Source organism: Ascidiella aspersa, chromosome 4 (assembly GCF_963924565.1).
Source record: "Ascidiella aspersa chromosome 4, kaAscAspe10.2, whole genome shotgun sequence".
Taxonomy (NCBI): Eukaryota; Metazoa; Chordata; class Ascidiacea; order Phlebobranchia; family Ascidiidae; genus Ascidiella; species Ascidiella aspersa.
Genome location: NC_139450.1, coordinates 5096534 through 5112107, shown reverse-complemented (window position 1 = coordinate 5112107; position 15574 = coordinate 5096534). Strand labels below are relative to the sequence as shown.

General features: G+C 39.4%; 2 protein-coding genes across 2 annotated transcripts; both read right to left on the bottom strand.

Moving 5' to 3' along the window:
- Positions 1-7077: 7077 nt before the first annotated feature.
- Positions 7078-9688, bottom strand: LOC146146788 (doublesex- and mab-3-related transcription factor A2-like). Its single transcript, XM_083387064.1, has 3 exons — positions 9503-9688; positions 8311-8464; positions 7078-7823 (listed from the first exon to the last, which is right to left on the bottom strand). The coding sequence occupies exons 1-3, from the start codon at positions 9683-9685 to the stop codon at positions 7078-7080; spliced, it is 1083 nt and encodes a 360-aa protein (XP_083243190.1). The 5' UTR covers positions 9686-9688.
- A 1471-nt stretch (positions 9689-11159) lies between these two features.
- Positions 11160-15550, bottom strand: LOC146146787 (fibrinogen-like protein A). Its single transcript, XM_083387649.1, has 6 exons — positions 14551-15550; positions 13520-13662; positions 13090-13186; positions 12757-12856; positions 11815-11882; positions 11160-11563 (listed from the first exon to the last, which is right to left on the bottom strand). Exons 1-6 carry the CDS (start codon positions 14957-14959, stop codon positions 11313-11315), a joined length of 1068 nt encoding a protein of 355 aa, XP_083243775.1. The 5' UTR covers positions 14960-15550; the 3' UTR covers positions 11160-11312.
- Positions 15551-15574: the final 24 nt, after the last annotated feature.

The window sequence follows — 15574 nt, the reverse complement described above, 5'->3', positions numbered from 1 at the left end:
GAAACAAATTTTATCACCAAACATCGCGAAAAGAAGAAACAGCGTCCTTAACAATACTTCACGCTCTAGTAATTTCCATAAAGTCGTTGTGGACGATAATTATAATTATACTGTACTACCATAGAATGGTACTGCCTCAAACAAAATAATTCAGTGGAATAATAAGTACAATATGATTTCAAATTGCCAAAATTTAGAGGTTCATAGTTTTTATGTCAAAGTATGATGTGTTGTTTAAATTGTTTTATAATTAGAAAAAGCCTCTCCCAAGTTTTGTCATTATATGTCATGTCCAATTTAAGTCATAAAATGTTAAGTTAATAGGCGGTTATTCGCATCATAACAAAAAAAATCATTTGCAGTTTCTTGCTTTACGGTCACCAGAACAATGTTTGGCTTTTACTGTAGATATGAAAAGCACATTTTTTTTAATCTCCATTTTACCTATCATTTACGATCATGTTTTTACAAACTCTTTGTGTTGTGGCACCCGCAACAGTCTACCATACGGTAGCCTATATTTTTTTAGATTCTCAGAGGCCATTGGGCGACGCTGTTGTGGCACCGATTTACATTACCGTCGTAATAAAACAGGGTTAGACCAAAACAGTCTAGGAATAGGCTGTATAACAGTCCGATTTCGAAAACAATTAATATACACATTTTCGGCAAAAGTAATATCATAAAATTTGAGTTCACCAATAAGTATTTAGGAGCAGGGCTGCGAAGTCGGTTAAAAATAAACACGGTCTGACTCCGGTCAAATGTGCGATTTCGTCAAGTCCCGAGTCCGGCCCTGATTCTACAGCCTGTATTCCGCCAATTTACGTAACTAAAATAACGTTGATATTCAGCAATCCACTTATGGGGGTGTCGTATAATTCAATTACACACAATACATAGTTGGAAAATATTCCACCTTCACCATTTCCAGCTGGCGGCCATATCAGTCATAAAATTTGGTACTGCGCATGCGCATGTGGAACTCGGGACTCGGGTAGTTTTACGTTGTCTTACCCGATTCCCGAGTCCGACTCCACAGCCCTGTTTAGGAGGCGCGAGCTTTACTACACTGTTTATTTTTTTCTACAGTAATCTTAAATGTACAGTGCTGTCGGCTTGGCTTTTTTTTGATGATGCCCCCTGAATCCACCCTGTAAAGCATAATTTTACCAAAAAAAAAAAATTAAATGAAAAGACCAGTCGCTGTTAAGTTTTCCAGTCTAATCCAGCTCAGTTCGCCCCCCCAAAACAATCTAGGTTAATTCCATTCATAAAGTGCGACTAGGGGAGGACCTAGAACAAGTTATCCAAACCCAAGGCCAGGGACGAGATAATAAGCTGGGCTGCGAAGTCCCGAGTCCGACTATGGCCAAAATATAAACCCGAGTCCGACCGTTTCGGTCCCCAAAAACACCTTAAAAAATCACTGGTCACGGCTGTAAGTGGTAAAGTTGCTTTGCTATTTATACTTTTTTAATGTTTTGAGACATGGAGTCGAACCGTTTGACTTTTCCGGTTCAGGTTCGGTTCGGGTTCAAGGATTTTTTCGGAATCCGGTTCAGTTCCGGTTTGGAGGAATTTAAAAGTTCCGGTTTAGCTCCGGTTCGAACATCGTTATTTCAAAACCGGTTCATAAAGTTCCGGTTCGGATACAATATAAGTGCGGCTAATCTAAAAATGTGGGTCAATAAATGTGGAGAGTTACTATTGAATAGCAACTCGTATTTAATCTCCTTTTTTTTCAAGTTTCGTGACGTATTAAAAAACAAGCAGTTCATTATTTAAACATCTAAAAAATAATAAATAAATAAATTTTCTGTAAAATATAAGTTTGTGACGCCAACAGCTTTTTGACAGGTTCGGGTTCGGTTACGGTTCAGGTACTTTCGAAGTATTCAGTTTTGTTCCGGTTCGGCTCCTTAAAATCTTATAAAAAACGGTTCAGGTTCGGTTACGGTTCGGATAAAATTGACCCAAAACCGGTTCATAAAGTTCCGGTTCGGTTCCGGTTCGACTCCCTGTTTTTAGACTATTTAAATTTAAAACAACCAAACAAAAACAATGATATGTTGTCATTTTTAGAATTGTTTCGTCATAGTGTTACTTTGAAATCAAAATCCCGAAACAAGCTGTTAGATCTGAAGTGAGATTTGCGTTGTGCGGTATCCAAAATCGCACCCAATATTGCGTCGATTGTTCACAAAAAAAAAACAAGAGCAAATGTCTCACTGACGCTATTGATGTCGTTCTTCAAATTAAATGTTGTTTTTGTTGAATAACTTTGTTTTATGTTGATAATATGGCAAAATAGCAAAATAGATAAAATTACATTTTGAGTAATAGGACTTTGATCTGGACAGAAATGGATAATAAGGGCGAAAAGGAACTGTACAGCCTGTATTTCCCCGCGTAACTAAATACCGTGGATCCACCAATTTACAGTTGTCGGCCATATCAGTTTCATAATTTGGTACTGCGCATGCGCACGCGCACAAATGATTTTTGTCGTTTTAACATGAACATAACATAAAAAGTACGATCCTATTGAAATAACCAATTTAGCCATTTTAAACTAAATAAACGACAAAATATATTGCGCTTCTGGAAATATTTATACAGGTTTTCTGTGTGACTATAGGCCAGCGCCCTTACGCTTTTCAAGGTACAATTTCATCCGAATTGATCTATGGTTAAAACATTTTTTGCGTCAATTGATAATAACGTCTTCGTAATTTTGTGATTGTGTAGTAAACATCACTTCTCTAACTTTAAATTGAAAAAGGTATACAAACGGTTACGTTTAGCCTGCGAAAATTTTATATGTTTTTAGCGTTACAGTTATAACGTCATTTTTGCAAAAAAAACAAATACGCAATTTTACGCCCGCAGCATTTTTTTTCAGTTTTGATTTCATGTTCACATCTGCGCTCAAGTTCAACGATTGCGTCAGGTTTTTTGAGATATGTCTTCTGACGTTACTTTGTGACGAGGACTTGTGACTTCACTTTTGAACATTTAAGGCCCGACCCAAACAACAAACATCCAAATATAATATCTTAACTCTATATACCCTTTTTAAAGTAGCGTGTTCCCAAATGAGAAGGAATATATTTACAAGCTTTTATGAGAAAATTATATTTACTAACTTTTCGAATTAGACGCCATATTGCTTTCAACTGGTTTCGCCGGTATACTTTTAATTCGCGCTGTCAAAACTTTCTTTTAAAACAGTTTTTTTAAACTATTGTACCTGTATATCTGCCGTTGCGAAAAGGTTCAAGACAAAACAAGTCCCACCCCTTAATTCGGTGGTTCTCAACCGGGGTTCCGCTGCACATTGGGTGCTATTTATAATGCTTAAGGGTGACACGAGATATTTTAAAATCTTTTGAAATTTTATATTTGCAATTATTGTGAAGCATTTCACTCCTTATGATTAGAGTACAATAAATCAAATATTAATTTCTACATTGCTTAGAGTTTTTTGTATTGTTCCAGTTTCGTTTATTTATAGTAAACCACTTTACATTATAGTGAGTTACTTAACGAAAATTCTAATAGAGCTGCCGCATTCTATTTATTATTTATTTGGAGTTCCGCAAGCCTTAAAAAGGTTGCGAACTTAATTAGAAAGTTTTCTCAAAAATCATGCGTCCCCGAACAGTTTCGAAATCAAATTACGGCAGCCGAGTGCTAAGATCCCTTCTCGATTGCCTCGTAATCCGCGTTGTGTCGTTTTCTCGCCTTTTGATCGAAGTGTTTGTTGGCTCCTTGACTTGCCTTGTGGAGCGTCTTCACGCAATCAGCAACTTTACGTCACTTGGTGCGATGTTTGATCTCCCGATCGATACGAGGACCCTCGCAAGATGAGTCGCGAAGCCCTTTCTATGACGTAGCAGTCGAGGTTCTTAGGGAAGAGGGGGAGAGGAGATAAAATGCTTTGCAGAGACTCCAAAATATTTGTTTCAAATAATATCGGTTGATGTGTAAGGCTTATGGCCCAAAAGTATTTACATGTTTGCATGTTAAAAATAGAGTTAGCTCGACCAGGCAACATATCAGAAATCGCTCTTCTCGTTTAAACGATGTATAAACCGGCGTTTGATAACAGTTAAAGTTACTCATATAGTTACAGTTTGACAACTTCAATGTGTTATATCATCCACATTACTTTTCACAAAACTCTTCACACTTATATGTGTTATGAATATGATGTTGCTGCCAGGCGTTGTTGAAAAGTGTTCTTCCGGCAAAAAAATTGCATGTGTTATATCTTCCACATTATTTTCACAAAATTCTTTCCGATATAATGTCTCCTTATTTGTGCTACGAAAAAGTGCATCCTTAATTGGTAACCACCCCCCTCTTTATTTCACCCTTTGTAAGCACCCCCTTATTTCACCCCCACAGCTTTTCCTATGTGACACTCTCCCTACGAAATTCCTTAGGGGTCCCTGCCAACGGCGACCAGCACTGTCTTGTTTGGTGAGAAGCGTTCGATGAGACTTTCCCTCGATATTGTTACTATTGCGCGCATTCAAACAGCGACTGGGACACTCCACTTCACTCTATCGATCGGCCCTTCAGTGGACGACCGTAAAGCACCGCCAAACTCATTGTATCCTAAGTTGGAAACAAAGTCTTGGGCCGCTGGAACAAACACCTGCCGTTTGTTCAATGAGAAGGACCTGTTGTGTAATTTGTTTTCGCCTCTTGCGACTTGTAACGTTATCCGGACGTCGACAATTCCGCCTTCTCTCGTTCTTTCATCGCAACAACAAAACGCTTCTTGCGACCTTGCGACCGAGACACAAACGAGCCGATACATTAAACCGGGCTGATCGGGAAAACAAAGCAAAACAAATATGCGAAAATGGACCGTCGTTAAGCGAGCGAGTCCGGATATCTGCTGAGCCGATTTCACGCGAAGAAGTTAGATAAAATCAAAATTAAGTAATAGAATGCATTCCTGGAATATCTTGTCAAATTGCAGCGTCCATTATTGGAAAAATCTGGCCGTATAGGCAAAAAATGGATAAGTGAAATCGTGCTTTTACCTTTTGAATCATTGTATTGAAGAGAACAAATGTATTTATGTACGAAACCATAATCAAAACAAAGAATTTTAATAAAAAAAAATGATCGAATTGCGACTTGATTTTGAATTGTTTCCACCGGCTATAATAAAATCTACACTTATTCTTTCTGCTGCAATTGCCAGAGGCTGGTCTCCACATGATTGAAAATGGCTATTGGCCTTTTTTAACAAAAATATTGTTAAACTTAATTCTCTTTTCCTTCGCCGTTTATTTATTTTACTACCAGTTCACTTTTGGTTGTTTGTGCGCCGTCATTAATCAAATCTAATAAAAAAAATATTAAACCAAATAATGTCGAACAATAGAGTATATTGTACTCGACTTATCATCTTTTTTTGTTTTCTTAATACAAAAAACATGACAGAATTTTTTCATTTTTTTAATGGTGCAATCGCAGACAAATGTAGACGGAAAATGTGCAGTTGCAGTAAAACATTTAAACGATATACACATACACATACAGAAACAACTTTTATAGATTTAAATGCCATGGTGGAAATATTGTTAAAGCATAATGATTTAATATTGTTAATGTGCTGTAAAGTCATTCAAACATAATTGTTTAGTTGTGGAAATAAACGATTTATAAAAAAAAATAACGCCCATAGCAAAATCATATAGTAAACAATATATAGGTCCATACGTTTCCCGCAACGCATTGTGTTTAGGCTCGCATTGGCTATTTCAACACAACATGCACTTTAATAGCAAAACAAATGGGAGCAAAAACTTGTCTCAAAGATGACACTCTCATTCAACGGGAACTGGCAAAATTGAACAAAAATGTGGCCAATAGAGTTTGTGCGACCCGGACAATGAGAACATAATGGTAGTTGGCAAACAGCGACGGTATAGTGTTTGTGGCTGGTCGCTCGGTAAGGCGCGTCCGCAAATAGCGAGATAATCGAATGTAATATTTGAAACGTCGATGATGATAATAATGTTCGCTCATTCCGAAGTCGCCCCTCTGTGTAGAAAGATGCGCTGAAAGGGGCTTCGACTTGTGTCCGATTGTTTGACGATGCCAGATCAAAGGTATCCGAGGTGGCTTTTTTGCTGTCTCCTTAGACACAATAGAAGCCCGTTGCGCGGCAGTGTTTGCCTAAAGCCGCCAAGAACGGGCGACCGAGTGAATCAGTATTCGCCGTTGGAATGAAATGCGCAATAGCAGGTGTACGAAACGTTACATAAAAGATAAGTTGTGTCACGTGAGAGCGATCCATCAGGGCCAGTGCAAACCCTAGAAGCCCAAGAGCAAATAGCCCGCCTTTCACGGGTTAATTGCTCCCCGCCATACGACAATGGCGCACCCCCGACAATAGATAGGCATCGTTTCCATTTTGTCGCTTAATAATCACTCATCAAACACAATTTAACGAAGGCACGAAGGGAAAGGATACGATCGCCCACCCCGAAACCCATATACGTCAGTCGTTTATTCGACTCTGTGACACAATAATGGCTTATTGTTAATGTCCTACGCCCACAATGCGTCATGAAATCGCAATACCTTGATGCTGTGATTGTTATGACTATTTTTCACGATATGGCTGTTATTGCGGATTATTGGAGGAATAACGAAAAACAAAATGTCAAAAACAACTAAAGTCCCCATACCCGGATAAAGAATATTAGGCGTATGAAGTTTTTAAAAAGGCGGTCTAGCGGTGAGTCAATTTATCAATTGGTCAATACATTACGTCTTTTTATTTGACGTATGGTATGACTGTGCAGTCTTGAACAAACATGCGATAGAATAATATATTTCAATACGGCCTAGTCGTGTGTGTCAAGTTACAGCAAAGTATAAACCAAAGAAAAAAAGGCGCGCAAGTTAGAATATCAGTGACATAATAACAAGTATACGATAAATAGTTTAGGAGCGTAGTTTGTAACAACCACGCACCAGACGCTGCTGAAACTGCATATATACTGTGGCTTCCATTGAATTTCCTGTGCTTGAAAAGCAAACTTATCATATCGTGGCTTCCTGCGGTTTGCTTTCGGTCGAGTAGAGATCAAACGGAAAGTAAAATGGGTTGGGCGTAGACGTTGAAACGTAATGCGGCATCGTGAAGGGGTGTCGGCCGATTATCGCGGCCGGGTCCCCGGTTAAAGGGGGAAAACCCACACTCTGGGGCATTGGGTTCGGGAAACCGGATCCAATTGGAGGAAGACTTCTTCCCAAAGCGATCGAGTTGCTCAAGGCGGCCGCCATAGCACTGACGGAGGTGGGGTTCATCGTCATTCGTGACGGGGTGAAGGCGGAGTTCCAGGAGGGGAAGACGTTCTCCACCATTCGCGTCCTCTTGTTCTCAAGCTCCGGAGTGGGTGGAGTCGGACTGAGGCGGTGGCGTTTAATTCCAGCCGTGAGTGCGTGTTTATCCTGCTCTCGTTGTTCTTCCCGATCTTTACTCGCATCCCTTACTTCCTCTTCCCCCTCGCTCCCTCCTCCAGCTCCAACGCCTCCCTGGATCGGTTCGTTTGCGGAGAGGAAGTGCTCGATCGTCTTCACAACATCACCGTCGCATCCCTGGAGGACCAGCTCCAGCACGGAGCGCTTCTGAGTCGGAAAGAGACGAGCCAGGATCTCGACGTGGGAGAGCTTTCCCGGGCGGAAGGAGGATGCCATTGCGTGTGCGATGCTGACCTTTGACCTGTCGTCGGCTACGTCACTCCTCGGCGACTTGCTGTCGTTCGATTCCTTCTCTGACGAGTCTGCTGATACAAAGAGCTTGGGTTGTTTGTGACCGTATTTTAACGTAAATCGAATCCAGCCTGAGGCATTTTTGGCCTTTCACGATAGAGCCTATACCTTTTTAGTTAGTAGTTAGTTTATTTGCACTGAAATTATTCCAGTTAGAATCTAAATCGCAGGGAGATCATTGATCGCAGCGACTTTTCTTACCCCAACTAAATTACGAAAAACAAACCGAAATGACCTATAGCAACGAATTATGACTAAGTAATAGGTTTATTTACTTAAATAAACAATATCTTTAAATGCATGTAAAAAATGTATTTTGTAATGAAGGACATTGGAATTTTCATGTAAATATTTGTACAACAAATTTAGTCTAGCCGTCAGGCATTTTACCCAACGAAAATACGAAGTAGGCACAGGTATCACAGCAGGCTTCAGGTGGCTTCAAAAACAAATACGATTTCCTTAAAAAAAAACTGTTCAAAAAAACGTTGATTGCCTTACCGGCACGAGTTCCATCTCGCTCCTCAGAGGCTGGAAACACGGGACCGGGAGGCAGGTATCCCATGGTAACGTTGCTGCTCACCGGGATCGTGTTGATGGTTCGTAGTCCGAGAGCGATCGCGTCTTCCGCCGCTTGTTGCCGCTTCAGTGCTACCTGTGAGTCGACCACAGTTGACTGTTAAGCAAACAGATCAGCAAAATTCGTCATGAATATATACATACTGCCGTCAGTCCGTTTTTAACTCCAACTACGCCACTGTATAGAGCAGTGCTTCTTAATTTTTTTTTTTAGTTTTGTTCAACCCTAGCATCTATCTCCAGATTTAATTCACCCCTGTCGATTTTTGTTAAGACCAACTCAAGCTAAGTTTTACCATCGCAAATCTACGATTTCTCGAGTCCAGAGATATAAAGCTACACAAGCACAAAACACAGTAACAAAGTTTAGAAAAACAATGGACTATCATCTATTTCTGACGGTTCAGCCTTATTCACCCGTTTTGGTTGGTTCACCCCTGCAAAAATTTCATTCACCCTGGGGTGAACCATTCACTTGATTAAAAAACACTGCTACAGAATACTGTACAGATAAGCTTAAATATAGATTTAAATTTGTTTCGGCACAATGGCATATAGATGCAAAAAAATTAAAATAAAAAATAAACGTCCATAGTTCCCAGTGGGCGGCGAAAGATTGTTAAGACAACTAGTCAGACCTGATATGGGCAAACTAAGGTCCGCGGGCCAAATCCAGATCGCGAAGCAGTTTAATCCGGTCCGCCGCTTTATTTTTTATAAACCTTTTTAAAAGAAATGCCTTTACGTTTGTTTTTAAAAAATACGCCTTTACGTTTGAAAAAAAAAACAATTGTCTACACCTGGTATAGAGCGACCAATTTATCAATACTGCCGAGTTGGATTTTATAGCCACTTGTTCGAATTTAAAAACCCACTGAAAATATTTTAACTTAAATCACGCCTTCTAAGAAGACTTTAACACATGGCTATTGGCAAGTAAGAATTTATGTTGTGTTTTGATACAAGCTCTTTCTTTACAGGACCACCTCCAAAGCCGCCATTATTTCTTTTCAAAAGACTGATGGGTGCTTTTAACAGCTCTTTTTTACTGCCAAGGGTGCTGTGCGAATAACGGCGAAAACGTTAAAACACACGGCCTCAAAACAACGCTTACCTGAGCGGCCATCACTTTCTGCCGTTCGGCAATTAGGTTGCACTTGGCGCACAGGCAGTCCCTGTAGGGGCAATGTCGCTTGTGGCCCTTGAGCCAGGAAATCATGCCATGATTCCGGCACCGGGCACACTTGGGCTTTCGCGCGCCCTTTTCTGTGGTAGGGTACGATATTATGCCGTTCATTTTTTTTTTATTTAAATAACGCTATTTCCTATAGGTCCTGCAAAGTTAAACGGTGGTAAATCGGTTGGCAAACTGTTGAATTGCTTCTGGTATGCTGGCTATTTTTGCCATGCCCTGCAGTACCTTACAGAGTTAACTCTTATGCAGAGATCTCGTATAATTTACAGTAACATTGATTTGTTTAAACTTAAAGCAAACACTGACAAAATTGGGTAAAAGTTGGGTGTTACGCCCCAAACATAGTTGTTTGCACATTATGTATTGTTACGTTGATTTAACAAGAGTAATGTATTATTAGTTTAAATCGCGGTTAGAAGCTTAACTTATAATCTGTGTAACCTTGTATTACACAATTGTTTGTTGAAATAACATAAAACTACACGTCGTAATGATAGAACTTTTCAGAATTCGTTAAAACACGCTGCATGCTTGCCATTCCCGCTTTTTTGACATTTCTAAAAACACATTTTGTAAACCTTTCTGTTGAACTGTTATAACACCACTTTGTCACAAAAAATAAATATCTTTCTATGCCAAAGCGATACGGTCGTTTATGTAACTCTCTGTGTGCCACTTTTTCCCCCATTTATTTTTGACAAATGCGCGCAATTGCTCATTCCCAAAATAGTGCTGTCCCTTTTTGTTCCCCCAGTTCAAATATTTGAACAAAGTATGCCGGATTCCTCCTTCAAAGTTATTCGCGCACTGTCGAATCTGCCTTGCTTATAATGCCACTACTGTACTTATCTACACTGAACCGCAATTTAATGTGCGAACTATAGACATCTGAAGAAGTTCCAGCATTGTTGACGATTTCGTTATACGTTCTGTCCTTTTTCGCGCTCAGGCCGAAAATGTCGCCTTGCGCGATTTTTCTCCTCGTTTTTGTTTCCAGATTGCGCTTTTTCAAGTGTCACGATCAGTAAACAGCTGCGGCACATTAACCTTTCTTCTTGCAACGATTTCGCCGCCCTCCCCCAGCCCGGAAAACGCGGCCACGAAACGCTCAGGGGACTGCAAGGGTAGGCAGGCAGGCAGGCAGGGACAGCAAACAAGTTAAATCAGTTTACAAAATATGTCGCGACAGCGGTTCGCCTTACAAATCGCGGCGATAATGTTTCTTCGGAGCGCGCGCGCCCGTTGACTATAAACAGCCAGGCCACAAAAGGTGGGGCTAAAGCTGAGCTGAGCTTTGTGCTCGCCAAAGGAAAGCCTTCCGCGGGCGCGATTTGACACCGGCCCGACTCGAAAGGTTTTTGTAGCGCTTAAAACAAAACGGACAAGGAGGGCGTTCCAACCGATCGGACCTCTCGGTACAATGGGCCTTGTATCGAACCGCGCTTCGGTTACAACCCAAAGTATCATTTGGTCGTCCCTGGGTCGATTCAGCGCCCATTTTTTCGAGCGGACGAGGAGGTGAATAGGATGGCAGGCAATGTACATCTGGTGCCGCCTGCTGCAGAGAAAGAAAAATGTCAACCTTTTTCTAACTCACTTTGTTGCATTAAAAAAACAATACAAACTAAGATGTAAAAATGCGACCTTTGTTCAATTAAAATACACAAAGTCTCATTTCAAACAAAACGTGTAGGCTCCCAAAGTCATATGTACACCAGCGAGTATAGGTCTAAATTTTCCTGATTGCCATTTGACTTGTTTTGAACGATTGGCCAGTCTCAAATCCATTCCACTGAATTCCGCGCCAGTCAAAAGCCTGCTCAGAACGATGCAAGCCGTTCAGAAATGCACCGTAGCACCTCAGGCTGCCGAACCACCAACCACCCCTGTGGTTTTCTGCACAGTTGTGGTTCAAGAAACCGGCGTTGTCTTGTCCGACGGTAGTAAACATCTTGCCATTGTGGTAACTGAAAGAGTTACCTAAAAAAGCACAGAATGGTAAATAAAGCCCGTTTTACAAAAAATCCTATACTTTCATAAACCTATATGTTAATTTTTTCGTTTTTTTGCGAAGGAATTACCAACATGCAAATAAAATATCTATCTATCTTTGTTATTGTTGGTTCGCTCAGTCCCTTTGCTTAATTAGATTTCACCGTCGGTTTGGATTTTAAGCAACTCCCCACATTTAAAAAGTGTATGGGTGTTCGATTTTTGCCACACCAACTCACCTGCGTTTCCGCTGTATTGACCAACAGTCAAAACAAATTTTGATAATTCCGATCCAACTTGAAATTTTCTGTAACGAACAGGATTTGTTTTGCTGAAGACGATCAAACAGTTTTTGTGTTACAAAATGTAAGATTTATGAAAGTTACAAGTTTATCACAATATAAGTAACGATAGCCAGTTGAATCTTGGAAAATATTTTTGTAATTGACCATAGTAGGGGTTTATTCGTATTTATCAAACCTGGTTGTAATACATTAATACGGTTTTACAAAAGTTCGTGGGATGTTATATCAGGGAGTCAAACCGTTTGACTTTTCCGTTTCAAGTTAAGGTTCGGTTCGGGATTAAAAACATTTTTGGAATACGGTTCAGTTCCGGTTTTGGTTCGAAACACTTTAAAAGTCCGGTTCAGCTCCGGTTCGACCAAATTTATTTTCAAAACCGGTTTATAAAGTTCCGATTGGAAAAACATATAAGGTGCGTTACACCTAGAAATGTGAGTCAAGTAATGTAGAGAATATTATTGAATTGTAACTGGTATTTAATCTAAGTTTCGTAACGTAATAAAAAAAAACAAGCAGTTGTTTTTCAAACACCTGAAAAATAAAAAAAATCAACGTTTTAATTAATGACTATTTTTTCATAAAAGTTTCAAACATGGCGTAACTTGACCCTGCAAAATCCAAGTTGTGACGTCATGCTGGAGTGAACCGCTTTTATTTACAGGTTCGGGTCAAAATATTAGGTTCAGTTCCGGTTCGGCTCCTTAACACCTTACAAAAACGGTTCAGGATCGGTTATGGTTCAGAAATAAATGACCCCAAACCGGTTCATGTTTCGGTTCGTGTCCGGTTTGACTCCCTGCATTTTATCTATTAAGAAACGATTACACAAAACGGACAACACATCGCTATACATATTTAGTAGCATATCACAAAAACCTGTAAATGGCGTATTTGCTAACGTTGCTGAATGACGTTAGATCAACCCGCAATTCAAATCTGCTTGAGCCTCTAGTTATTTCGTAGAGATTTTGTAAACCTTTAAATTTAAAACAATTGTGATATTTTTAAATAAATGTTTAGCGTTTTTTTTTTAATTCTGAGATGTTTAAATCTACAAACATTAAAATGTGAGATTATCAGTTTTATAAGCTACATGGATTGTTTTACTTTTTATTTTACAACTTTCTTTACAAAAGTCAAAATATATGCACAATAGGTTTTCATCAAAAACACGTTTTTTAAGTTTTACGGGAATTCTAATTTGGCTACCTAACCAAAAGTTCCCCATCTTGTCTCCAAATCCATTTTTATAATCCTCCCAGCCACGATTAAAATTGACTGTAGAGTCGATTCTACGTTGAATCACCTGTTTTACAATTTTTTAAACATTAACTGCCTGGAAAACATATGGAAGTTTACATATTTAAAAAATACATAAAATTAGGTCTTGTCATGGCAAATCAATAGTTATGAAAACACTAAATTACCTAAACACCAAACTAAAAACGAACGTATACTGTAAAATTTGACGAATCGAATTAATAGAGTATTTTAGCAGTAGGCATTTTAATGTCCTATGGTTGTTATTGGTCTACCTACTCGAAAGCTAAAAATTACAAAACAACGAAATTATAATAACTTGTGGTTCAGCCTTATTGTATTCTTTGCTGCTTTACGAAATCTGTTTACCAGGACTTACCATCCAGCCTCCTTGATCGTGCTTCATATCGCAAAAGACCCCGAGCGCTTTTCCGTGGTTTTGGTAGAAAGGAAAAACCGTGTAGACGCCACTTGTGTTCGTTATCCGTTGAATGTCCCGACAACTGTTTGGCATTTGACTTGCTGCAAAAGTAATGTGAGTATGGGTCGCTCAAAAATGTTTTCACTGTACAGCAGTAGTATAGGCGCGGGTGCAGGTTTTCTTTTTGGGGGGTAATGAATATTTTTTTAAAATAACGTCCAAAATGGACGTCTTAACGTGACGCCACAAAGTTACGCCGAAAAGTGACATAACAAAGTTGAATAAAAACGTCATATATATACTTTAAATAAAAAAGCTATGTTAAAGGATGTTATCGAATCGCGCAAAGCCAAAAAACGTCATTATATTATTTAAGTAGTCACTTTAATTTTAGAATACGGTGTGACGCAATACGCCTTCGGGCTAAAACGAACTTACCGAAACCGGCTGAGCATTACTATAGCGTTTTTGCCGTAAATAGTACGGTTAAGGTCATGTACGTTTCCACCGTAAAATCAGTAAAATATACGATGCTTTTAACCGGTGATTCAACTGAATAAAATAGGTAAAACATGACGTTAAAATGCACTGTAAAAAACACGTCAGGCTTCGTCAAAACTCTTGCCAGTGCTTTTCACTGTAATTTTTTTAACAATATAAAAACCTAATTAAGACTTATGCGTTTGGCAGTACATTATAGTTGGAAACTCTACTTTTTTACATCAGTTGTTGTCGATAAAAACTTCTTTGAAGGTCATTCCAAAATAACCCCCATATCTAAGACAGGCAAAAAATAATAAAGACACATTTTGTTAAGCTGAACTAAATGGCTGTAAAAATTACGCTATTAGAATTTTTAAATTACAATTTTCTCCTTTGTATCTCTACCTCAAAAAGTTGCTCTTAAACAATAATTAGCTAACATTTCTTTCATTGGTGCCAAACGCGACATTTAGAGATAAGCCAAGCGCACAAACTCTTGCACTTACCTTGTAAAAGCGCAACATGCTGCTCCAGCCGTCTAACTCTTTCCTCCAATTCCACATTTACAGCGCCTGTGTCACCTTTTGGGCCAACCTGGCCAACCGGGCCAACCGGGCCAACTGGGCCAACCGGGCCTTGTTTTCCAGGGCGACATTGGCCCGAACTCTGAGCACATGGACCAACAGGTTCCACTGGCACCATGCAGGTCAGTTGCGCCTGACGGAATACAGCTTGTTGAGAAGGTGCCGGCCCATTACATTTACTCAATTTGACCGAGCAGATTAGCAGTATGCTTACTGTTATCAATTTGTTTATCATATTGACTTCTACGCTATTCAAGTTGGAAATTACTGAACTATATATAGTTATTTTAGAATAATGAAAAAGTAACACGTCCTGAAAACCTAAAACCATTCATTGTTTGGTTAGTTATTTTATAGATCAAGGATTTTTGCTTAAACTTGATTTTTTCTCAAACAGGACTTTTGTTTTCGGGTGTATGATCCTTCCAAAGCATTGTTGTAAAACAATTAACTAGACCGCGGAGGTTTTCAACCAATGGGCCATGGCCCAGAAGTGGGCCATGACGCTGTTTTCAGTGGGCCACAGAGCTTTGCATACAGCGATATCAGATATCAGGTCATTATAAACACATAAGAGTCCGACAAATAAATACCTAATGGTATGTTGGTGAAATTATTTCTTTTTACATTGTGTTAGATTTCTCGCGACCCAACGTGTGGTACGGATGCCGGGAAGGTTGTCCAAACGTAACAATCGCCTTGCTTACGTAATATTCTTTGTTGGGTTTATTGTTTTGTTTGCGAGCAGTAATTTTGCCTGGTTTAGGACAGCGCTCCCACTGCTCCGCAACCGGTGTGCCGCGACGTTCCCGTAGGTGTGTTACTTGAGTTTGCGGGTACTTTTTAATCAGTCGAATTAACGCAAAAATAAATATCTCATAAAGGTAAGTTTTTTGACCTTATGCAATGTTCCAGGTCTAAATTTATCAACTTCAATATTAATTAA